Source organism: Pelmatolapia mariae, linkage group LG12 (genome assembly GCF_036321145.2).
Source record: "Pelmatolapia mariae isolate MD_Pm_ZW linkage group LG12, Pm_UMD_F_2, whole genome shotgun sequence".
Classification (NCBI taxonomy): Eukaryota; Metazoa; Chordata; class Actinopteri; order Cichliformes; family Cichlidae; genus Pelmatolapia; species Pelmatolapia mariae.
The window spans coordinates 37,492,308-37,518,111 of NC_086237.1; the positions used below are offsets into that span (position 1 = coordinate 37,492,308).

General features: G+C 37.8%; 1 protein-coding gene across 2 annotated transcripts in view; it reads left to right on the forward strand.

Annotated features, from left to right (window-relative positions):
* Nucleotides 1-25,804, forward strand: part of prdm6 (PR domain containing 6) — a 143,749-nt gene that overhangs the window by 95,554 nt on the left and 22,391 nt on the right. For both annotated transcript variants that reach the window (XM_063490438.1, XM_063490440.1), the window contains 2 exons: nt 6,942-7,066; nt 19,975-20,350. In XM_063490438.1, the coding sequence (XP_063346508.1) occupies nt 6,942-7,066; nt 19,975-20,350 (501 nt within the window). The remainder of the gene's footprint in view (nt 1-6,941; nt 7,067-19,974; nt 20,351-25,804) is intronic.

Below are 25,804 nucleotides of genomic sequence, written 5' to 3' on the forward strand. Positions count from 1 at the left end.
TTAGAACAGGATTGATATTATCCCGGGAAAGAGTAATGCTTTGTGTGCAGAATACACTATTGTAGATCATTTGTCTGCTCTTTATTCAGTTTAATTCAATTTGATTTTATTGATTAGGCGCCAAATCAAAACAGTTGTCTCCTCAAGGAACTTCATATTATAAGGTAAAGAAAAACCCAAGAATGACATGAACCTCTTGTAGTATTTTATAGTAACACAGGCCAGGGTTAGAGGTGTACATTTTCTCAATTTTCTCTCCAACTCGCAGGTGTGTGTGTGTGTGTGTGTGTGTGTGTGTGTGTGTGTGTGTGTGTGTGTGTGTGTGTGAGCTGCCTTTATTCTTCTTTATGTGACCTATATTCTTCTTGCACACAAACATCATCTGGACCTACCAGTTGCCATCTTGTGCAAACAAAACTCCACCACACAGAAGCTCAGTTCAGTGTCTGTTAAATTTGAAAAAATGAAATACAATTATGAAGAGTTCAGTTCAGATTAAAAGCAAAATTAATTCATTGTTTCATTACTGCAAGCAATATAGCTAAAATATTTTTCTACTAAAAGCACAAATGTTCAGAAGTAAATGTGTTAGTATAAGGAGAAGAATTCGTTTCTCAAAAAAATCATAAACTGTTTCATAAACAAATGTATGTTCACATGTTTAACCATTCAAGATTCTTTTGTGTGACAGTTGGAGGTTGGTGAATGTATAGAATTTAAACATAGATGTCGCCAAATATAGAATGGCATTATTCACCTGAGCAGTAAAGAAACAAAAACATTTACACTTTTATGTGGAATAGTGAATAATAGTAGCCAAAGTATCAAGTACCATGCACCAAGCCATACTATAAAATACAATAAACATATAACTTAAACACATACATGAAATAATTCAAAACCATTACACTCAACAAGTGCACGAGTATCAACATTTTTAGTTTCTGCAAACATTAACTTGACAGAAATTGTGATAACAAACAAATATTTAATTTATAATTCAGACATAAATTCCAACTTACAGCTTTCGTGCTGAATACTGATTTTGCTTCACAAAGTAAAAACCTGCTGCACTTACCTGAGGCTGTGGTATATTTTACTGGAACGTCATTCTGTCATATTTTTGGTTGAAGTCACCGTCATGTCGGTTTGTCTGTTTTTACGGAAACCAGGATGAACATAGTATATCTTGAATCCAAATAATGAAAAAAGAAACAACTTTTTTTCTATTAGAATTTTACTAAAGTTTCATGTTTGATAATGCTAAATTTGCAAATGTATTCAAAAATTTACAAATATGCATTGCATTTGTAAATAGTGCTTAAAGGTCTTACTAATCTATGAACTAACCCCTCTGTAGAAATAGAATATAGACAGAAATACAAACTGGATTTAAAAATGTATTTTACAGAGTTTTGTACATTTTTATTGGAAAATAATCATTACTTCTAAACATGCTAACAAAGACATCACCATGGACCTATGTAAATTATGTTTTGTTTTTGTCATTAAATATACAGCAGGTATTTATTTGACCCCACTTAAGTGCTTTACCACACACTTTCTTTCCAGTTGTCTGAAAGTTACGGATGACTAAACAAGATTTAGATTGCAGGTATACACAAACAATATGCAATTAAACACACAGATATTCTGTTTTATACTTACCAGATACCAGATAGGAGAGCTGCTTCAAAATAGAGTAATGTCAAGGAAGAGTTTGTGTGAGACCTAAACGGCAGGATACATGCACTGACAAAGGCCTGCCAAATTCCAAAAAGTATGAAATGTTTTCATTGTTCAGCCTGACAACAGAAACCTGACACACAGCCAGGGTTCCCATCAGCCGCTCAGTTTCAATTATGTTTACAGCAATACATTCTTCTATCTAATACTTTACTGGCACAGTATTATAAAGAGCCTTGGGTCAGGTGACTAAAAGTTGTAAACTTAACATGTCTACTGTATGTTATAAGAAAGTCTTGCCATTGAGCAGAAATCCTGAAAAGACACTTATTTGGACATCTGTTTTAAAGCATTATCTAAAATAACTTTAACTTGATCTTGGTCAGGAAAATCTAAACACTTTGTGTGCAGAATTACCAGTCAAATCTAATTTCTACTGGGCATTATTCTTCTACCACCAGTGTTGCTCTTTCAGAAAGGTCATGTATAATTGAGCAACATGCCTGTCTCTTAAAATGTCTCTGTTTATAGTAATATCTTGGGTTTAGCTAGATTTCCATCAGAAAAACTAGACTGAAGTGAAACTCCAACTTTAGGGCCCTCCCATTAAAAACACAGCAGAGTCTAAAATTACCTTAATGGGCTTGCATGGTGCAGAGCTGGAAAAACTGGTAATACTGATCCAAGCTAAGACACATCCACATTATCAAACTACACATTTAATAACCTCTAATTTTTAAAAAAAAAAGGTGTGTCAGGACATGAGTTCACTTCCCTGTAGATTTCCTGTAGATGTTTGCAAATTATCCTCTTCTAAGACAAACAGGCTTTTATCTGAAAAGACTGATGAGGCAACAGAGCAGGATTCCTGCCTTCATGTTCGTGCTCGAGATTCTTGAATTACAAGTCGGTCTTTGACCCTTTAGATTCAGTCTGAAGTCATGACTTTATGACATTTTGTCGGCTTGAATGGTTTAACACATTCAAGCAAATGTAGACACATTCACACTCCTTTGTGAGGTGTTGGAGTTGTGTGATTTATAATCCTGAACCGCGCACATGGACTGGCATGTGTTATTATTGAAAACCTGATTATAAAGCTTTTACCTTTGCTTTCTATGAAAACAGACAACAGAAGAAGATCAGACGCTTGACGATGCTGCCCCACTGATCTGCCAGACGAATCGTTTTGAACTCTGTCGGCTGCTGTAAGGCAGCAGGGGTTTTATTTTTCATACCGCAGCCTGTTGGGCGTGTTTGATTTATAACACAGCCCCACCTGAAAGTAGTGGCATGTGTTCAATACGCATGTTTTCAATACATACATTTGTTTTAATGCATACAAGCTTCTGCATGTTTGTGCACCCCTCTTTCTCCTTTTTTTCCTGGGAGGTCCTTGGGTGTGTTTGATTTATAACCCGGTCCCTCCTAGCTGTGCTTTCACATGGATCCAAAAACACCTTACTCCTCTCACTGTGTGGAAAGAATTAATAAAACACACACACATTCTTAAACGCAGATTTTCAGGACTTGTCTGGCTTCATTAACTCCTCTCTGACATTATAACACATTACAAGAGGGAAATGCCTCATTCCTGTTATCATAGTCATGAACATTTACATAAGCAGATCTTTTAGTACTCACGTAACCTGGAAGGTCCATTTCAGTCCCTCAGTGTCAGTTGATAATAGCAATTATCCACAATAGTTTACCAGGACTTCACTGTAGACAATGGGAAAGGTGTTGCAATATAAATGGAGTGCTGATCGACATCTGATTAACAGTCGCACTGTGTGTGCACTGTTAATAAACTGAAGTGAATTTAATTAGTGTAGTCCTATAAAAATCTTTCTAAACGCACATCTTGCCACTTGATACACATCTTTGAAATGCTTACTGGGTAATTATTTTGTAAATGAGATGGAAGGAATTTTAAAATTATTGTTAATATTAGTAGGAGTAGTAGTAGTATTTGTATTTTATTTTGTTTTTTACAAATTAGACTACTACTGCTACAAATGTGTCTTTGGGGAACGGAGCCAGGGTCATTATCAACAACTATTAAACCAGAAAAAAGTATTGCTGTGCTGAGTGTTATCATGCATTCAAATTGTGCAACTTGGGAACATGGGAGCTCTAGATGTTATTGTTGCCATCAGTGTGTTTCAGTATCTTATGTTGTAAAAATCATATAGATCTTTTCAGACAACATAAACTGATGAATCTGAGGAAGACCATTTTAAAGAGATTTATGGTGCTTCTGTTTTCTGTTATTTTTGTCTCCCCCGATGTTAAGTGCAAATGTAACTTATATTTCTAAGTCCTCCTTTTAATTTGTTCGTCTCGTTCGGTTTTTTACATTTTCTTTCATTTCCTCCCTTTTAGTATGTTAGTTTTATGTGTCGTAACTAAATTAAATAAGCATAATGTCACTGGCTGACTCCCACTTCCCTCTCCTGCCTGTCTGATTTTGCTTTGTATCATCTTTAACTTTTTTGTGTGTGTGTTTTTCTGCTTTACTGTTTGTCCTCCTTAAATTCTCCAACTCTCATTGTTTGTTCAACCCTTTCTTCCCCAGAGAGTCACTTGACCAGAAAAAATAAAGTTGTCTAAATTCTGATTGTGAGTATCTTTCTATAGATACTTTCAGGAGAACTGATGTCTCCTTGAAGATACAAAATCAATCTAAAATGAATCAATACATTATTAGTATTGAGTGTTTCTTGGATGAGCAGGTTCAGTGTTGAGGTGTTTTTGAAACGTCAAGTCAAATTTTATTAATTGAACATTTCTTATACTGAGGAACTCAGTGCACTTCGAATGGAAATTTAAAAAAAAAAAAAAAGGAATTATGGTTTGTATTAAATGTAATTTAATTTCACTTTAAGTGGTTGTCACAAGCTGTTTGCACAGACTAAGTTTTCTGGCTCAAAGGCACTTTGGCAAAAAAAAAAAACAAGGGAGTCGTGAGGGAGTTGAACCTGTGACCTCTGTTACAATCTGGTCTGTCTGACACTGTACGGCCCCGGTGGGAGAAAAACATGTGGGAAAGTGTTTTAAAATAGTCTGGGCCGGGTATGAAAATGTGGTTTTGAATGTGGATTTCGCTCATGTTGTTACAAAGATGTTTTTGGGTGGATGAGGTGTTTGTTTTAGCGGTGGTGTGACCCGGGAACCGACAGCCCAGTGGCTGCATGTTTGAACAATATCGTGGTGATTAGTTGGTCTGAACAGAGTGAGAGACACCAGATATTTCCCATAAATCATTCGGATTTGGTCCGATGTGAAATTACGCTGTTATCAGATGGGAAGCTTTTTGTAAAATCAGACCTGGAAAGAGTCACCAACCACCTCACACCATCTTGTTTCCAGGACTGTTTTTGTCCGAAGTAAGGTTTAAGGACAGTTTGTTCAACATTTTCATCAAAGTTGTTATCCACACATGTATAAATCAGGCATGCGTTTATCTTCGACGTCTTTTCTTTATTGTTTTAGAGAACTTTGGTGCTGCTTCACTTCTAGGTAAAGAGTAAAATTACATGGCTCCTTGCAGGGAAAATTAAGTTATTTCCTTCCAGAAGTCCAGCGGTCTGTACCTATAAAAAAAAATATGTTTAAGATGTGCTTTACACTTAATGGTCTGTGGCTGTCTCTGTATGTTTTTGTATATAAACCTCTGCAGTCTATATAAACCTCTCCTCAGGGTGGGTTCCTCTTAGCCAGGTACATACAATGGCCTTCACTCTCCAGAGTCAGCACACAGTTAATGCTGGAGTCACACCAGTGCTTGAAGACTTCTTCACAACCAAAGTTATGGAAAGGTCTGCGACCACATCTTTAAAGATACTTTGGTGTGTCAAGGTGGTGATAAACTGTGATAAGACAGTGTCAGTCTGCTATCACGTTGTGACTGAATGTGGTCAAGTTGGCAATTACGTCCAATCTGGTTGTGATGATATTGTGATTAACCGGGAAAAATGACAAACCTGTTGCTGTCCACACACACAGAAATTTACACTGAATGATTACATTCGGATTCCAGCCACGTTTTAAGGCAGAAATCTAAACATTCTGCCATAAATGTACTGATGTTGCTTTTGCAATAAGTCATGGATTTAACTGCACCCTATGTTGAAACCTGTGTTCAGCAACCTATAGGACGTTGGAGGTCGGTTGGACCCATATTGCAAAGAGACACACTGCAGATAAGCTGCGCTCTATGGTGCAGATGAACACGTATAGATTGAAAAAAATCTTTGCACTGATTGCTGGCAATGTTAAAATTATATTAATTTAAAAAAAATCAGTGAATAAAAAGTCTGTAGAAACAATACTCAGCTTGAGAAAAATGATGAGACACCTCAGACTTGACTCGAAGTAAACAGCAATAGGCAAGTCTTTGTGGACTTTGTGTAATTGCAGACTATTCCAGAGGCTTTGGCAATAACAGAAAGCCTGCACGCCTTTAGTTTTTTTTTATGTGAGGTTGGGACAGAGAGGAGCTGTTGGGAGGACGACCTCAGTGACCTGATCTGTAACCTGTAGGGTGCCGATCCACAGAGGGATAGATTAACATTAATGCTTTTCACTTTTGTTCAGCATTATTACTCTTAAAGTTTTTTGTTTGCTTGTTTTTTTTAACTGAACCACTGTTGACCTCAATATTCTAATGCATATAATGTGGATATCTGTGTTTATTTGCATATAGTTTGGTGTGTTTTGTGTGTGTTCATAACTTTAAAGTTTTTATAGTTTTAAAAATAACAGTTTAAAGCAGAAGTATTTGTTCAAAGGTAGTTATTTTTTTAAATTGTAATTTTCTTGCAAAGCTCAATTATATATATATATTTGAAACATCACACTTTATCCACAAATCAGTTCTCAGGTTTGCCAATGAATGAAGCTGTTTATATATCAAAATGGTTACATTTATCTATTTAGTGTTTATTTCTTAACTTCGATTCAGCTAGAGAATATTTTGGTTTTCCTTCAGCTCTTCTCCGGTAAAACACCTTATTTTTTCAGGACGAATGCCTGAATTATGTTTCAGCGGGAAACCTTCCTATGCCGTATCCATCCACTCCCTGCAACTCCCAAGAAATGTCACTACACGTTGGGATAAATAAATAAATTACTCAGTATTGTAATTTAAAAATGACAAGTCCTCATCAAATGTCCATACATGACCAGAGAGAGTGGTGAAGTTTACTTTTGATGCGCTTTTCAAACTAAAAATACCTGTGTCTGTATTGTAGATCCTGCATCTTCTACAGAGCATGTATGGATATCCCCAGAGGAACAGAGCTGCTGGTTTGGTACAACGACTCCTACACCTCGTTCTTCGGTATCCCGCTGCAGTGCATCGCCCAGGATGAAAACTGTGAGAAAATGTCCCAATAATCTAAGTTGACCTGTCTAGTGTATGTATATGCACATATACGTATAGTGAGTTTGATAAACATTTTTTAAAATGAGCCTTAAATTTAGGCAAACGAAACAAGAAGGCATTTACTGAATGTGTTTTTCTCTCCAAACTTTGTTAGGTCACACCTTCCAAGTTTGTTGAAGTACAACATTATTTGCATAGTTAAGAAAATCTGTTTAAAGGTCATCTGTTTCCTAGGAGGCAATAGGTTCACCTTCTTCAGCTGCCCTATGTTAAACTGAAGCACTAAAAATGGACTCAGATGTAAATTTGACTATGATATCTAAATGTCTGACACGTCCAAACATAAGCCAAACCTCTGCCCTGAAAACTGGCCTGCCTGCATTTAAAATCAGCTGTTTTCTTTGGCCATTCCTCAGCTTTTATTACTGACAGTATTTAAACTGGAGGAAATCTTTTGGCCTGCCACAAAAACAATGATACAAATGCATTTTCTTTTAAAAAAAAATAAAAAAGAAAGAAAGAAAGAAAGAAAGAAAGAAAGAAAGAAAAAAAGAAAGAAAGAAAGAGAAAAAAAAAGGGATTTATTTGTCTGAAAAACCAAGCCAGCCAAAACAGGACTGGGGCAGGTCTTTTATTTGCTAAAATGTGGCCACACTGTGGGTTAGTGTTGACACACTTGCCTATTTTCCTGTCCTTAAGTCAAATAAAACTAAGGATGTTTTCCATCAAGACTTCTCATTGTTTTCTTCTTTGAAAACCCACACGTTTCTAAGGCTCTCTCTACTCCAGAGCAGGTTAGGTTCAACGATTACAGGTCAGCTGTTCTTTTGTTGGCAACAGAAAATTAATTTTGTTCTATACGCATTAATATAGCCAACTAGCACCTACTCTTTACTTTTACTGACCTCATATTGAATTTGTTTTTATATTTAACCAGTAGTGTCAAACTCTTGAATAGCACTAAATCTGCAGCTGAAAAGGTAACAGCTAAAACAGCTGGTAGCAAGTCGTGTTTTGAGTTGCAATTTAAAAGCGCCTAGCAGGGCCAGGTTTGCACTGTCTGTTATTTAGGCACAATTTAGATTGTGTACTGGGGTATACTTTTTATTTGTGCTAAAAACATTGAATAAAGCATGGCACAGCTGTGGCACAGTAACCTTTATACGCAGCCTTTCACCTTAGAAATAAATAGCAGCACTGAGCACGCACTAAATGAATTACCTGGAATTAAAATGTTTATTTTACCACTCTGTGCACTAAATTACTAGACTAACAGTTTCCTGCAACATTATTTTACTGTTACAGTGTGAATTTTTATATTCTTTACAGGTATTTATTACTATTTTATTTTATTTATGCACATAAGAAATCCTGGGTTACCTTAGCCAGTTGATAACCAACTTCATGTAACCATTTATCTCTATTGCCAGTGTTAGAGTTAGTGAATCCAGATAACAGAATGATACCCTGGGTAAGCTGAACTTGCTTCATAGTAAAGAGCCCAGTTCCAAGAAAGTCTAAAGTCCATCAGGAAACAAAATCCAAAAACAGACATGGAAGAACAAAGTTTATAAGCTTTAAAGAAAGCATGGGAAGGGAAGTAAAGTAAAACTAAAGAAAAGGTACAAGAGACAGAGTATCAAAATAAAACAGGAAATAACATAGCAGGGAAACAGAGAGACAAACACTTGACATCGATACAAGGAGACACTGGGGAGGCTAGACAAAATCTAGGCACAAAGAAACAGATATAAATAAATCTTAGCACCAACAAAAACCAGAATATAAAAGTAACAAGAACTAAGACTAAGCACAAACATAGTGTGAATACAAAAGCAAAGATCCTGCAATCCTGAAAGCTATGAACTAAGCACCATAAACGACCAGCTCACGGTTATTTTCAACCAAATGCAGACATAAAAAACAAAATCTTTTTAAAGACCAGTAACAGGTGTTTAGTGAAAAAAAGCTACCTGTGTCATGCATGCATGACAGGTAGATCCATTAGTAGATCAGTCTAGAGACTGGTGCAGCACCAAAAACCTTGTGATTGCTTTGATCATTTACAGATTTCTACAGTTTCATTTAATAATGTGTGTATGTGTTAGTCCCCACAGGGAAATTACTCCTCTGGATTTAACCCATTCACCTAGTGAAGCAGTGGTCAGCGCCCGGGGAGCAGTGTGTAGGGACGGTACCTTGCTCAGGGGTACCTCAGGGTAGCCGTTCAGTGGAGTCGAACCCACGACCTCCCGATCATGGGGCAACCACTCTACCTACTGAGCCGTGGGTGCAGATCAGCTATCCCCTGAGGGATAGCTCAGGGCAGGGGCACTGACTGATCTGCACCTACGCAACAACTACTTCAAACCACTTGGCGAGTAGCAGTGAAACTGAGAAAAGTGGAAGAGTGGTCTCCCGAAATGGAGGGCGTTTGCCTTCAGAGTAAAGGTTGCACCTTTTGAAACATATTGGTTGCAGTTAAAGCTTCTGTGTGGATGGTGAAAGATTTCACCAGTGACTGCCAGCAAACATTTGCCAGCCATTAAGGTATACACATTTTTCCCTGACAGTGACGATCACAGAGACTGGGGTTGTGAGACTGAACCATAAGGGTCTTTTCACACCTATAGCTGATTTACTCTGGTTCAAATCAGTTGATGAGTTTGTAAACGTGTTGCTTGTAGCGAACCAAAATGTGTCACTGCAAACCACGTGAGAATTTTTAGTCCACTCACTGGCTAGATGTGTTTTGGGGCAGGAGCAACATAAGTAAATAGAGGAAGAAGGTGCTGTGTGAGAAAATTGAGCGTTTATGTTAATGTCACAGCTAGTTGTTAGCCCATACAGATCTTTGCACATCCATTATGCTTTCCTTCATTGAGAATACAAAGATCACGTGCCTATGGGATGTTTTTTAGCTCAAACTTGTAACGTACACCCGATAGTTGGTTTGGCATTCACAGCATAAACCAACCACTCTGGAGTTTGTTTGGAACTGTACCAAGCCTGTCCATTTTGTATTGAACTCTGACCTTGCAGTGCTTGCAGGTGAGATTTCATACCATATCATTCAAAACTAATATATATATATATATATATATATATATATATATATATATATATACACATACATGTGTGCGTATATATGTATGTATGTATATATAAATATATATGTGTGTGTATATATTTTGTTTTTTAAATATTCTTGTTGTCCAAATCTTGTGTTTTTAGCAGCAGCAGAACACAGTTTTATCAGAAGTTCACCTCTGCCTCATGAGATAAGAAAACACTGTGAGGAATTTTTGCACAAAAACAACAGCAACTGCATTCTTTTGCTAAACTGGAAACCAGGCTTTAGTATGAATGAAAAATGAGAACCAGGACCAGTTGAGAACCTGTTCCACATAGTCCACTCTTTCGTAATTGTCTGTCTCCAAGCTTATCAGTGTCTTTTATCAGTGTAGGCATGTTTCCCTGAACGCTGAACATTGCAAAACAATGATGTTAAACTCATACCAAAGGAGCTGTTGCACACCTTTTCAGGATTTTTTTTTTTGTTAGAACTGTGAAAAATCCCCACTCCCTGACAGTGTTATGAAGAAATCCTTGCCATCCATTTCTATATTTTTTATTCACTCAAAGCACAGATGCACGTATTAATATTATCGCCATATTATCAGGAAAAAGCATAAATATTGTTACAGTATTGGGTTTTTGTCATCGTTTCAGTATCTTTTGGATCATTCCCCCTAGGCACTTTAGTATTTAGCTTTAATCTTGTGTCTCTGATAACTCTTTCCTTTTTTCTTACTATTTGTTTGTCTTAGTTTCCTTGTCTTCTTTTATTTTCACTTCCTGTTTTATTTTGGTAATGGCCTTTCCTTGTTTGCCACTCTTTGCTTTAGTTCCTGTCACTACATACGTGTTTGTTTTGGCCTGTGATCATTAGTTTTGTTTGTTACACCTGCCTCTTATGTAGACACTTGTGTCTATCCTTTTGAACTCATTGGAACAGATGTTTATCAAGAAGGTAACAGTGACTCAGATCCTTTACTGTATGCAAGAGTCATGCTTACTGGTATGTAGTTAGTCCACAAATGCCCATGGTGGGCCAGGAAAAACCCTGCTGAATCATATTCAAGCCTCGTTTCTGTTTCTACAGATCTACTTTTCCTACAAACGCACGAAACTGCTCAGGAATCAATACGAGAATTGATCAAAAAGCAAAATCGACGATTATACTAAAGTCAAGAAAAACTTCAACACCCATCCCTATTTTAGAGGTGCTTTTTTGGGCAAATACTAACCAGTTATTTCATGCATTTTACTAAAATACTTAAAAGGTTTCATGTTTGAGTTTTGATTAAATTAGGTGAAATTAAAAATAATGCAGGCAGCTTAGGTCTTTGTAAACACAAGTAATACAACTGTATGCGTTTGCAGTTTGCTGCCACAGTCCCACCATGATGAACGATGGCATGTAAAAGACTTGTTCCATCTGTAAAACCAGTTTGTGGCCAAACGTCTCTAATTTGCAATCAACAGCACGATCTCATTTCACTGCGACTCTGTGAAAGACGAGCCTCTAATTCAATTCAATTCAATTTAGATTCCACAGATTAAAAATCTTTTTTCATGTTTGGTTTTTTGGGGGGTTTTTTGGTCAAAGTTTGTTTTTATCCCCCTGCAGGGGCTTGGTCTGTCAAATCCACAGGAGGAAAAAAATGTTTAAATGGAACAGATATAAACAGGCTGACTGAGCAGAAAACTGGAGGAGATGTAAACAAAAACAAATTAGTGACAGAGAAAAAGAGAGAATGGATAGAGAAGAGACAGAGGGGGGAGAAAGGAAAGAAGCGGAGAAAGAAAGAAAGAAACTAAAGACAGAAGACTGGTGAGAGGAGGGACAGAGATAAATACAAAGCACTGATTGACAGAGAGAAATAAAGACAACAAAAACCATTATCCCCATGGTTTGAAGGAGGAATTGTGCACTGAAGATATGAATGTTTCATCCCACTTTGTGAACAACTGAGTGAAAAATGTGAAACGGATTTTAGACTCATGGACATCCATGAGCCTGACTGTTGTTCTTTTTTATGACCATGTGGACTAGTTCATGGAGAATTTTCAAGCAGACCTCACTCCACCGTCAGGTCTCCAGCTTTTCGTGTGCAACCGAGTAACGCAGGCTTTAGGAAGCCTCAGCCAAATAACCTGACTTTTATTGTTCTGCCCATCTGTTCAGGATGGTCTTTTAAATCAGTTCTGATAATATATAAGACATTTTAACAAACGCATAGAGAAGTTTAAGCCTGATTGGTAGGCAAAGGCAGTGTTGCCAACTCCTCAGGAAGGAAAATCGCTATTGGCTGTCCTAAAAGTCACTAGAAGTCACAAAATGATGTCATCACCTAATTTGCATAATTGGTCATGCTTATGTAATTGTAACTGACGCTTTAGGAGAGAGAGAAATAACATCGTGGACGAGACATAAAGTCAGTAAAGAACATCCTAAATGCATTTCGAATATATTTAGAACTAAAATTAAATTTCTTTCAGCAATTATTTTTTTAATGTCACAATTCCAACCCTCCTCCTTTATCCAGGCTTGGTGCCGTCAAAAGTGACCCGAAATAGGCACTCTTTGTGTGTGTGTGTGTGTGTGTGTGTGTGTGTGTGTGTGTGTGTGTGTGTGTGTGTGTGTGTGTGTGTGTGTTTTTAAGTAGTTTTAAACCTTGTGATCCACAAAAAGTAACAGTAAAAGAAGAATACGGCAGCACCCCCTGTCTGTTGACAGTAAGAGCAATACGTGCTTTCACGTCAAAAAGTCTCCAATAACACCAGAAAAAGTTGCCAGATTTGTCGCTAGTCGCTTTTTAGACAAAAAAGTCGCTAAGGGGGTCTGAAAACTCGCTAAATATATTGACAAAGTCGCTAAGTTGGCAACACTGGGCGAAAGTGAGTTGGAGAAGGAAGCCAGAGGAGAATTATTCATGTATGGATTTTACATATAAGAAAATTTGTCTTGTTCCAAAAAATTCTGATTTTCACAGACATTAAATAAAAACAATATGAATGCTGAAAGAAAATGGGATTCATTTATGTATTAATTTTAGGACAACAAAAACAGTGTGAAGTAAAAACATTATTTCCAAGGTTGTTTCAGACTCATATTCCTCATTAATTTATTCACATGATGCCCTCATATTTATGAAATGAGTTAAATTCAACAGCCCTGCAAAAGACATGGTGTTATTTGTTCAGGTTTTATTGAAATAGTATCAGATTTAGAGATGAGGTGTTGATTCAGCTCTATGAACAGTCTGAAAAACATAGTCAGCAACGTTGTTAAATTGTGTTGTATAGAAATATGTTTCTGCTAATTAGAGTGACTTAATTATTGGATAAAATTAAAAAAAACCTCTTCCGTGTTCACAGTTTGACATGGACCATTTACTGTCAGCATTTACGGGATGACAATTGAGACCTTTGAATGGTTTCTATTCATGTGAAGGCATCTGGTCCTCAACAGTCCAGATGTACCAAACACACATTCATACACACACATGCACAACCTGGCATCACACAAACAAATACCGGAGGATTTGCTTTTGTTCCACCCTGCAGTGAAAAAAGTTTGTTCACATGAAAATTAAATGAAATTAGATTAAGCTTCTTTTGTACAAACTGAAAGGCAGCAGTTCTGCTCCAAATTAAAGACATTTTGCTTCTAACTGCATTGGAGCAGTTAGTTTCTGTGGCATTGTTATCTTGTAATTGTACCCACAAAGGATGACTGTGACGTCAAAACACTGCACTGGAGACCGTAGTCTGTCCTCAGTGGAACAGACATTTAAAGTTTTGACCTTTATTAGTGCTCCAAAGGCTGCCTGAACACAATAAGACTGGGAAATGTCCAGTGCAGTCACATTGTCCTGCAGCTCTACCCGCTGTGTTTGGGTACTATAGTGTTCAAACTCTTAAAAGTGATGACCATATAAGGACATCCCCTCTTATTGATGTAATACATATCAAAGAGCAGGAAAAAACCTGTCTAAAACTGTTTAGCGCAATCTGAGTTGACTGACTCATACATACTCTGTCCTCGTTATCAGTGTTGGGCTCAAAAAAAGTCTTGGATTAGACACTACTTGTTACTTTTCCTGAAGCCAGTGCAGCATGTTACTTACTATATGTTAGAGAAAGAACGCATTATGTTACTTTCATGCTATTCCATAACATGACCTGAAATGCACTGCCACATAATTATCAGGTCATTATATAAACCTGAGGCTACAGTAGGACACACATACAGTCGTTCTGTTGCTTTTCCGTATGAACATAAAACCAACAAAAATGCAAAGCTGATAACCAGTCCAAAGAGACTTCAAACCGATCTTCCACAATTACTCTACTTTCAAAGCATGCACAGGCAGAATTGGAGGCTACACGCTGCAAGCCTGGCTGCCTTATTTACCTGCTGAAGATCAGGCTCTGGACTGGGGTCGGCATTCACTCAGCTATAACATCACTCTGGGTTCTTGGCTAGCTCTGTGCTAGCATGCTATCTGTGCATATTCTTGCAGACAGCCAGTGTTGTGTTAGCAGTATAATGTAGTTATTTCTGTCCTAATTTTACTATTACGCACTTATTCTTTCATGCAGTAAAAATAAAAATGATGTCCATATCTTCTCTCCTCAAAAAAGCAGTACACTGATCCACTATTTTCCTCCTCCCTGCACACAAACTGAAATCAGCTGTTTGTAGGTGAAGTGTGCAGGAAGGAAAATGCATGTGATGTTTTTTTTCTTTCACTATTTCCAGCTGCAGTGCAGATAACTGAAGACCCTTTGTTAAACCAAGTAATAACATAATTTTAACTGTATTGGGATTTCTGAATTTAGTATATTAACTGCATTTTTGTAAAATGTAGTATGATTACAGTAACGTGTTACTTTGCAATGCGTTACACGTGCTACTGATCACTATTTGGAACTCTGGCCATGTTAAATATGAGCATTCACCACAGTATGTAACAGTAGTACAGAAAATAAATAAAAACATCATAGGACCCCTTAAAGTAAAGTCATATACACAAAGGCAAACAACAAACACCAGGAAACACGCACATAACATTAAACACACATTTCTCTATACTCTTGCTTATGTGCAGAGCTCAAAAACTCACAGACACATTAAAGATGAATCAAGATCCAAACCACACAACAAAGAAAACACACACACCCTATGGTTGTTTACTCATACATGTTGTATCCAATCACAGCCTGTCGGCTTGACGCTCCACAGCAACATATGCACCAGCAGACGAGGAAACATCTCAGAAAGAGACTGCTTTATCTTTCTTTTCTTTGCTCCTGCTCTTTACTTAATTTTTTCAACTTCCCTTTGTCCTGTAGAACTGTGAGAAATGATGGGAAAAAACAGAGGAAAATGGATGAAATTAGAGGGAAAGTGGAGGAGTCAAAGAGGCAAAAGATTGAAGAAAAGAAAGGAGAGGGAAGAGTGATTTTGATTTTGTCCACCTCTGCAGTAAACTCCTCCGTACTTCTCTTCTTTATGTGACGTATTATTATTACCAGTCTTATAATTGCCTCCATTGATTTTATGAAACTTTATAATCGCTGTAACGTTATGGTTATTGATTACCCAGCAAAGATTTGGCAACATAATCAGAACTGTACTTCATTCCTGTAAAGAGAGGAAGACACTCTGAGACAAACAGTGGCCTCTCAAGAGTCAAACTTCCTGCTAATTCAGTATGATTGAAATGTACAAGACTGAAGCATATTCTTATTATTTTTAACTTATTTCATGTAAATCCATGGATGTTGGTCTCTCATGACACCCTAATGAAGTTCAAGTAGCCCGCCAGAGGTCATTTTGTAGGGCTGTAACAGTGCTCCGCCTGTTCCTCCTTGCACAAAGGAACAGATAACCGTCCTTCTGCTGAGATGATTCAATTCTATGGCCCTGTCCAACTATCCACATGTTGACAGTCCATCTCCTGGCATCTCCTCATTCTGTAGACTATGCTGGGAGACATAACATATCTTCTTGTGGCAGCACGTGTGGTTACCCTGGAGGAGCTTAACTATTGGAGGACCTGAATGGCCTCCAGTCACTGTCTCATGTTACCAGTCATGAGAAGGACACTGATTAAAAAACAAAACCAGAGAAAAGTCAGTTGAGACAGATAAGGAGAGGGCAATGGTCTGTGGAGTGCAATCCTTCTGAGATGCCTCTCAGATAGCAGGCAGCCTGTCACCAAACAATCACAGTCGGACTCAGACTTGACTGTATTTACACTCAAATACATTGGTGAAAGTTTCCAAATAATTGTCCTTCCACTGATTAACACAGACAGATTGACTGCAATTTGTTGGCAATCCTCCTAAGTCTTGACACTATGCTGAGAGACACAGCATACCTACTTACAATGGCACATATGACGTTGGTTGTAATTATGCCGTCCTGGAGGCGCTGGACAACTTGGACAATCTAATTGGTCTGCAGGAAGTGAAACTCTTGTGATCAAAATAAAGAGTCCTTTCATAGTTTGATCACAATAAACACTGGTTGCTCAGTGTTTTTACTTTTTTTTTGTTGTTGTTGTTGTTGTTGTTGTTGTTGCGAACTACCAAGTGCAAGTAGTTCTGGTGACCCGAAGGTTGATCGTGGAACAGCCTTAACGTATGGTAATTGGATAGGCCCTTGGTGGGAGGGATATTGTCTCCAAACAATTGGGGTCTTACTTGGAGTGACTGCAATCCATCTCAAATAGACTGGTGAAGGTTTGTAAAATAACGTGGTCTAATTTGTTATCTAAGAATATGAACACATCAGTTCATCCTTTAATAGAGCAACTATATCACTGTTAAGCACCATAGTTCCACAAATAGATTGCATTTACATTTACAAACAGATAATACCAACTCCTTTGACAGATGAGTCTCATGATTTTTTTTTTTTTTTTTGGGGGGGGGAGGGGGGGGGCGTTTTGATTTTTGGGGAACTTCTAGATATAATACATTTTGATGGCTGTAAAACTGAATGACAAATAGAGAGATACAGAAAGGAGGAAAAAAGGATAGGTTGAGGAGAGGTCCTCAGATGATTCTCGTAATGAGAATGACATGGAAAAATGTTTGAATGAATACACAGAACTGATGGATAGGCAGACAATACAGAGGAGGATGAAACTCCAAGTTTAGGTGTCAGAAGTTGCTTTTAAAACTCTGTTCTCTGCGATGAAGACCAGCATCTCCTCCATTTGTATCTTTATGAGGGGTGTGTAGGAGAGAACACACCCCTCATAAAGAAAGAAAACACAAACTCTGCAATGTTGCCAGCTGCATCTGCATAATTCTCTCATTTTGATGATGCATTTCATACGCAATCCAAACCGTATTGACCTGCATTTTTTGTATATGCGATGTTGGTTGCAAAATGAATTAAGTGTGGGCGAGCGGCGTATAACGCGGGCGTCAATAACACCGTCGGGCAACTTACAAATGGTGTAATTATCTCCTCATCAGGTTATTAGAGGATCAATCGAGCCTGGTGGCCTGATGGCAGAGGTGAGCTGATGAGGGATGGAAAATGGTTATGACGACTGAAGCAGCAGATCTCAGAGAGAGGGGTGTTTACTCATGTAAAATGATGCAATCAAAATGATGTGAAGAAATTCAGAAAAACTAAGAAAGCCAGAAGTGTTGTTTATGCATTAGTGCGTGGTTAGAGAAGGAAAAATGTACCCAAGAATAATAATAACAAAATGGACTCACAAATTACTCAAATGAGTCTAACTAAAGAAGTCACAAAATAAGCTATTTGTCTTCTTAAATAACACGTTATGAGCATCTACTGGTTTGTCTGGTTAAGTTTAAGGATGTAAAATAACTTGTGCAATAGTTTTCCTTCCTCCCACTCTGCATGCCAAGTTTTCCCAAGCAAACCAGTTTTACAGAATGAAAAGCAAAACCCTCCACAGTGAGTTAAAGTAAATCAAGCCCTCTTAATGCAATTTCAAACATGATGAAGGGTTATGGACTCCAGGTCTGTCAGTTGGTCTGACCACAAAACAGAACACAGCTGACTTCTGGGTCAAGTGAGGACAGCTGGCATCAGCTGATTCAACCAAAATCTAATTTACACACTTTTATATAATGTGTTTTTTCCTGTTAATCTCATTGTAGTTGACTGTTGTATTCACCAGCAACACTTTATCCAGAATCTGTTTTTCCTATCAGTCTAATGGATTTATTATGCCAGCTCCTGTGTTCATTTTTTTTTCTCTGAAGCACTTACTATATTCAATTCAATTCAGTGTTATTTATATAGCACCATACAGCAGTCATGTCAAAGCAATCATGTTGTACTGTAACATAAGGGCCCAACAACATCAGAAAAAAGCTCCAATGACCAGAACTGGCCCACGGGTCATGTCAATCTGACCAGCAAAAGGTAAAGGTAAAACCAAACAAACCCCACAAAATCAAGAAGAGGCCTTGTTATAGTAAGGAATCTCAATTCAAGAAACACACTTATGTAGTGTAACCGAAAAATGCCAAGATACAAATGTTGAGTTAGCTTTTTTTCATAGAATGTATTATTTTCATTGTAACCTGCAACCAATTATTAGCATGCTAGTGCTAGCAATATGACTCTAGGGCCCTTTGCTTATTTTATCTAAATCTGTGTAGGTTTCTATAAAACAATAAATAAGTTCCTCACCTCTGCTCTGAAGGCGATTATGGCAGAGAGTAGACAAAGTTAATGATAGGCAACAGTGAAAAGGGAAGGGTGTGGGAGAAGTGCTAAGTGTATTATGGGAAGTCCCACAGCAGTTTGAGTCTATAGGAGCACAACTAAAGGATGCTTCAATATCAACTCAACCAGCACTAACAGTAAGCCTTCTTAAAAAGGAAAGTTTTGAGTATAATCGCTAAAGTAAAGAGGGTGTCTGTCTCCTGAATTTAAACTTGGAGATGGTTCTGTGGGAGAAGTTCAAGATAGCTAAAAGCTTGTTGTCCCATTCTTCTATTACAAACTCTAGGTACCAAAAGTAAGGCTGCAGTCTGAGAACAAAATGCTTTATTGGGACAGTATAAGACTATGAGATCTTTCAGATATGATGGGGGCTAACTTTTTATATGAAAAGGACTGGTAAATTTAATTCTGGATTTAACAGTGAACTAGTGAAGGGAACATTTTAGAATGTTTGAGTCTCTGGAATGAAAGCAAAGTTTAAAGTAGAAATGTTAGTACTGTAAATTAAAACTCATCTGTAGTAGCATCATGCTGGAGGTCCATTTTTGACCCTGAAACATAGCTTTTGCAGCTTTCTGTCTTCCCTGAGAGGGAAACAGTGAGTTGCTGTACTAACATAATTCCCATAATTCCATTCATTGATACCAGGAGCTGCAGTTTGCCCCGGGCTGGTCAGCCAGCTCTGGTCTCAGTTAGGACAATAAAGTTCTGGCTTTCCTTTCCTTTCCTCCCATCACAACAGCTAAACCATACTTTTATCTATTAAGCCCAGCCCAGCGACAACAATCCAACCTATAGGGACAGATATCATTAAGGGCCACCTGAAAGAATAAATGGTTTCATCCATTTGTTTGTGTTCAGGCCAAGAATATTTTTCCAGTCTTGCACCCTTGTTTGATCCTGTGCTGCAGTTTTGAAAACTTTAACAGTCCGTGTTAGCATAGCTAGCCTTCTGAGTGCCTTCCAGCTATTCCTCCAAGTCAAATTTTTAAAGAACATCTTCATCATTGTTAACTTACATCATTTTCCTCAGTTGTTGGCAGTTGTTGGACTCTCTTGTTTCTACTTAAAACCAAATCATTTCTGTCTTTCTTGTGTCCAGTAAATGTCCCAGCCACAGTGGTGGAGGCCATGACGAGGCAGGAATCCCTCCAGTCCTTCAGCAAAAACGGCAAACCCTCTTCCTCGTCCTCTTCATCGTCCTCCACTCCGTCCTCCACCCTCATGCGCTCCATGGTCTTCCCCCACTCCCCCTGCCCTCGGAGTTTCTCCCTGTTGGATAAGGTTGGGGTTCAGTCGGACTCCAGTTTTGGCCAGTTGGGGTCAAAGAACCAGAGAGTCCTGGCAAGTCCCACATCCACCAGCCAGCTTAGCAGTGAGTTCAGCGACTGGCACCTGTGGAAATGTGGCCAGTGCTTCAAGACCTTCACCCAGAGGATCCTGCTCCAGATGCATGTCTGTCCGCAAAATCCTGACCGGTAAGACACAGTGGTTTTAGATGCTTGACAGTTTGTCTCAAGGCTGTTGTAATGCAGGATAAACTGACACTAAATGGACACAGTGTTGGTTTGAGAATGACTCCAAAAACTTTTAATCTTTATGTCTCAAACTTCAGGGGATCAAAATCTTTTGATAGCTTACAATCAACATTGTAGGCAACTGTGTTGTACCAAAGCCCTTAAAGAAGGTAGAAGGGCTTCGGCATAATTTAAAATGAGTTTTAAATGAATAAAGGCGAAGATTTTAACTGTAAACAAAGCATGATCTAGAGATAACGTGTATAATCAACATAAGTAGCAAGTGCCAAGTGCTCATATGTCCGGACACGCCATTTTTAGTCAAGAATTTGGCTTCGAGATTTTGGTCTGTACCTACTGGCAGCTTGAAAGGAAATAATTTTTTTGGCACAAAGATGACACTTCACCACATCAATGTCTTTTGTATTATAGTGTAGAATACTTTGTATAAAAAGAAAAAATATGACCCTCAAAGTGACAAAGTGTCAGATAGTTGTTGCTGTTTTCCCAGAGGAAGCCGGCAAATCTGATGCATTTGCTGTGATTTATGACTCTCGTTGTTCCATCATGGCACTATTTGTGTGTGACAGAAAGTGGGAGTTTGGGGATGAGAGTGAAGAGGGTGTAAAAGTATTTGAGTGTGTGTAACATCTGCCAAGTTAATTATATACAGCATGCGTGGGGTGTGTGTATGTGTGTGCAAAAGGGGGACACAGGATGTATTGGAAATTTTTTGCTTAGCTTTATTTTTGTGGGGAGAGTCAGAGCGGCGTATAAATCAGCGCTGTGCGTCACTGAGAAATACCTCGCCTTACGGTGACGGGGCCAGGAAAACAGATGCCACTTATTCAATAAACTAATACTCATAGGGAAGAAAAATGTGGGCTGGATATGGAGGAGGGAGGGAGAGTCGATGGGGAGCTGCCTGTCAATAGGAAGGTTTTATGGGACAGAGGAGCAGATAAAATTCAGCTGAACAAGCCAAACAGAAACAGTCCTGGACCTCCAAGGCCATACTGTACCGTTCAGGTGAACTGGCATTATACCAGTATGCCCATGAGGCAAAGTCATGCCCCAACATAAGCACTAATCTTTTTCTTAAAGTTGCACCTAACCAGATGATTATATGCGTCAAATTATGAAATTTATGTTTTTCTGCTGCATCATTCTTCATTGTACAAAGGACAAGAGTTGTCAATCTGTATGTTTAAGATAATATGTCAGAGATCACTCTCACCCTGGCCATCATCTCTTTAGTTTGCCACCTTCTAAAAGCAGTACCAGAAGACTAAAGAATAGCTTCTTGGGCCATCAGGCTATTCAACACCCAAATTAAACTCTAAGCAGTCACTGAACATTTCCAATCCCTGTGCAATATCCCCCTTAAGTGCAAAGTGCAATAGCTAAAATACCTCTAAATATCATCTATTCTGCTTTCTACCTGTGCCATTGTCAAAGCTGCTGTCATTAGGATTTATAGCTATTTATTTATTACTTTATTTTTATATTTTATTACTCTTTCATTCAAGTAGAATGATTTCAGCAGTGCTTCCTGTTCTGTTGCATGTTTGTGCTTACGAGGACAATGAAGCTTATCTTATCTCATCTCTTATCTTTTATATTTAAGTTCATAACATGAATGAAGTTGTAATAATGGAAAGTAAAGCATATCAAAAAAGCTTCTGTTGGACACAAACTCATAAGTCATCATAGTGTATCACTGTGGGCTCTGTTTGGTCAGGTGTTTCACAAAAATGCGCTCTATGAACTGCCACTATCCCTACAAGTCATGACATGCTGATAATGCAAAACTGGTATTAGTTTCTTACATCCTGTAAAGGTCTTTAAAGTGTACACAAGCACTCAATATACCCCACCCCATGTGTGAAATTTTTCATTGACATTAAATATCCAAGATTAAATGTAGAACACTAATCGCTGAAAGTGATAGTGTTACAAAACTCATGTTAGTGTTGTAGGGTTAAGGCAAGTTGTAGGGAAGAGTAAAATGTTCGATTAAATATCGATTTGATTAAAATGTTAGCTTCTGAAACGAAATTTAACAGCATCCATCCATTTTTGTCCACTTATTCAATTCAGGGTTGCAGGGGGACTGGAGCCTATCCCAGCTATCATAGACCATGAGTTGGGGTACACCCTACAGGGCCAACACAGAGAAACAGACAGCCATTCATACTGACATTCACACCTACAGCCAATTTAGAATCATCATTTAACTCCTCTAACTGCATATCTTTGGTCTGCGGAGAGGAGCCGAAGTACCTGGAAACAACCTAAACACACAGAACACCTCTGGCCAGATGTTGGAATTTAACCCGGGACCTTCTTGTTGGGAGACAACACAGTGCTGATCATTGCACCTCACAGCAAGAAGGTCCCTGTTTTAAATCCACCATCTGGTGCAACAGCTGTACTGCCCTGACAACATTCAAACACTGTTAAATTTGATAGTTGGTTTTAACTTTTAAAAATTATGGAAACTCGTTGCCTCAAAAAAAAGCAAATCATCAGTATCGATGTAATGACAGCAAAGTTGACTTTGATGTTGACAAAGCTGCCAATGACAGATGCATATTTGATTGATAAGTTACAGATTTCTGTTTTTCTTCTGCAGATTTGAGTCTTTAGATTCTACTACCAGTATGGTAAGGTTTAGTTTCTTCTTCCAGTATGGTTTCACTAGTAATAAAAGCTCATCTCTCACTTTGATTTCTAACAGCTTCCCTCACTTTCTCCTGGTCTCCCTCTCCCCCTTCATACATATTTATTGATGTTTACTTGATGGGAACATTTGGAGCTGAAGACTGATGGCTCTTTATATCAGCCTAAAAAAAGGGAAAGAAAAAACACTGCACTCCTCCTCTGAGCTCCATCTCTTTCCGGTTTGTTTTTTTCTGCTGACTGTTTCTTTTTCTGAACTTTTTCTTCTTCTCTGTCATTTTTTTTCCCCCTCTGTGTGTCATTTCAACAGAATCCATCATCAGAGGAGCAGTTTGTTTATGTCAGCGAGGCCTTGGAAGTGCTTTCGATTCAGTTTTAAACTGGTGTCGAGATACAGGATACTGTTTAAGTTTTGTGATGGCAATGAGTGATGAATCAGGAAAAAAATCAGATCATAAATGGCCTGCGTTTCCACTTATAGCCTTGACATATTACAAAAGCAATGCAGTGTAAACCACAGCAATGGACTAAATTAATAACCACTGCTTTTATGATTGATGTGTTTACCGCACTGGTGTTTAAAAGAGTCATTAGTGCTTTTAGGGAAAGTTGGATATTTTTGCTAAGCACTTTGATCTCCACAGTTCACAATTCAGGTCTCATTCTGGTGGCTGATGTTGTTTATGAGTAAGGCCTGTATTTGTATATGGACACAATCACGCTTGTATATCGGAGGACAGAAAGTTTACAGCCGATTGAAAGTGTATCATCACAGAGCCTGACTTTATGGAGGAATTAAATTTTAATTTCTGTCATTTGTTTCTGGCATCTAACAATCCCTTGTTGATGGTTTGGCCTGATTTCTCCGGCTTTCCAGCAGCCCAGTTAAACATTTAAAATTCTCCATTACTCACGTAAGCGCTACAATAATGAGAGCATTGAGGCATTTAAATGTTCTAAGGTTTAATGTTTCTCAGTGGAAAAGCCGAAAAACCCTGAACTGAGATAACTGATAGAGCGAGAAGTTTTCCTAGACATTAATCGTGTTCAATATTTTTTTTCCTTGATCATAATACCACTGGGGAGGGACATCATGATATTATATATTCTCCACTTGATTATTAACCCTATAATGCTTTTGCATCATATTTAATACATGAGTTTCTGAGACCTCTAGCTCATCAACATGATCAATCCTTGTCATAATTTCAAAATGTTATGTACAAAACTCTTTTTTTTTTGTCTAAAATTAACATTGTTGTTAACAAAAAGTTGCCAAAGACGCCCAAATGTATCAAATGCGATAGAAAAAATATATAATAAATATATCATTAACAACATGATATAGCAATAAAGCTTTTGTGAATTTTGTTATAAGGGTTAATAAACATCTCAGTTCCAAAAAAATAAGAATTTTCAGGCTATTTTTTGATGGGTTGGGTGTTACAGGCTAATGAAGTAGTGAATTTGTTTTAGCACCTGTTACATCTGTTTTACACCAACATGCATCCCAAAAGAAAAATATAAATATGATAGCAATATTTCATTTTTAATCATCATGTTTATCATATGTACAAGTATATATGGCAAACCCTAATTCCCACTTGATTTGATTTTTATTTATGTATTTTATATATTATATTTGATGTTAATGTTGATCAAATGTCAGTCCAGGTCAACTGATGGCTCATCTGATAATCGTCAACATATCCAATATAGCCTACTTAAAATACAAAATTTAGCCTTAACCACCCCAGCTCCTCCTTTTTTGGTGGGTTCATGTAGCTTAACGCCAAAATAATCCAAAATGTGTTATTTTGTCTTACCATTTTTTAGGATTACAAATTTATATTTTTTAATTTAATGGTAAAAACATAAGCGTTTCAAATATTTTTGACGTAAATGTGCTGATTTTACAGACAACAACATTTTTCAGGGATACCCAACCAGCATACCCAATAGCTAAAGTTTTTGCCAATCAAAAATAAAAATGTTCAATTTTAGTAAAATAAAGATCACCAAAGCATTAACAATCTATTTGTAATTTTTTGAAATTTTACCCCCACAAATTCATCTGTTCAACTGAGTTTCACTCTGTTCCTGGTCAGCCAAACCCAATTTGCAAAGATTTAAAGTCCTATTAGTGGGGCCTGCCCCACAGTTTGCGAAACTTGCCACTGACTTTATATTAGCACTCTGGTAGACTATTCTTCATTAATATATCAGCCTGTGTTTGGCCTTAATTCTTGGAGCTTCATCAGTCACTTTTCACTGCATTAAGCTTCTGCTGTTTTGTCCAATTACCCTTCTCTAATGATCTAATTAAACTCTTCCCAACACTAACATTGTTTGAGTAGTACACATTTTGAATAAATAATTATTATAGAATAATACCATGTATAAACTTCGTCCCAATACAAAATGGAGCAATAATCAGCTACCATTCCACTAAGCTCGTCATCCAATGGACAGACTCCACCTCCACTATCTTGGTGTAAATAGTCCTTGCTCTGCTCTGCAGCATCAAACCAGTTCTGGTTAGAACTAATCAACTTGGCAGTTGTTGTAAGCAAAAACAAGTATTACTGTCATCAGCTACAGGTCAAAATGCTAGATGGTGAGGGCCACGTGATGGAGTTATTTAATTATATCTTGCACTCCTTTATCTTAGCGGAGTAAACCATAGCTCACTGGGAGCGTTGGGGGGAGTGGACCAGTGGTGGTAATTAACAT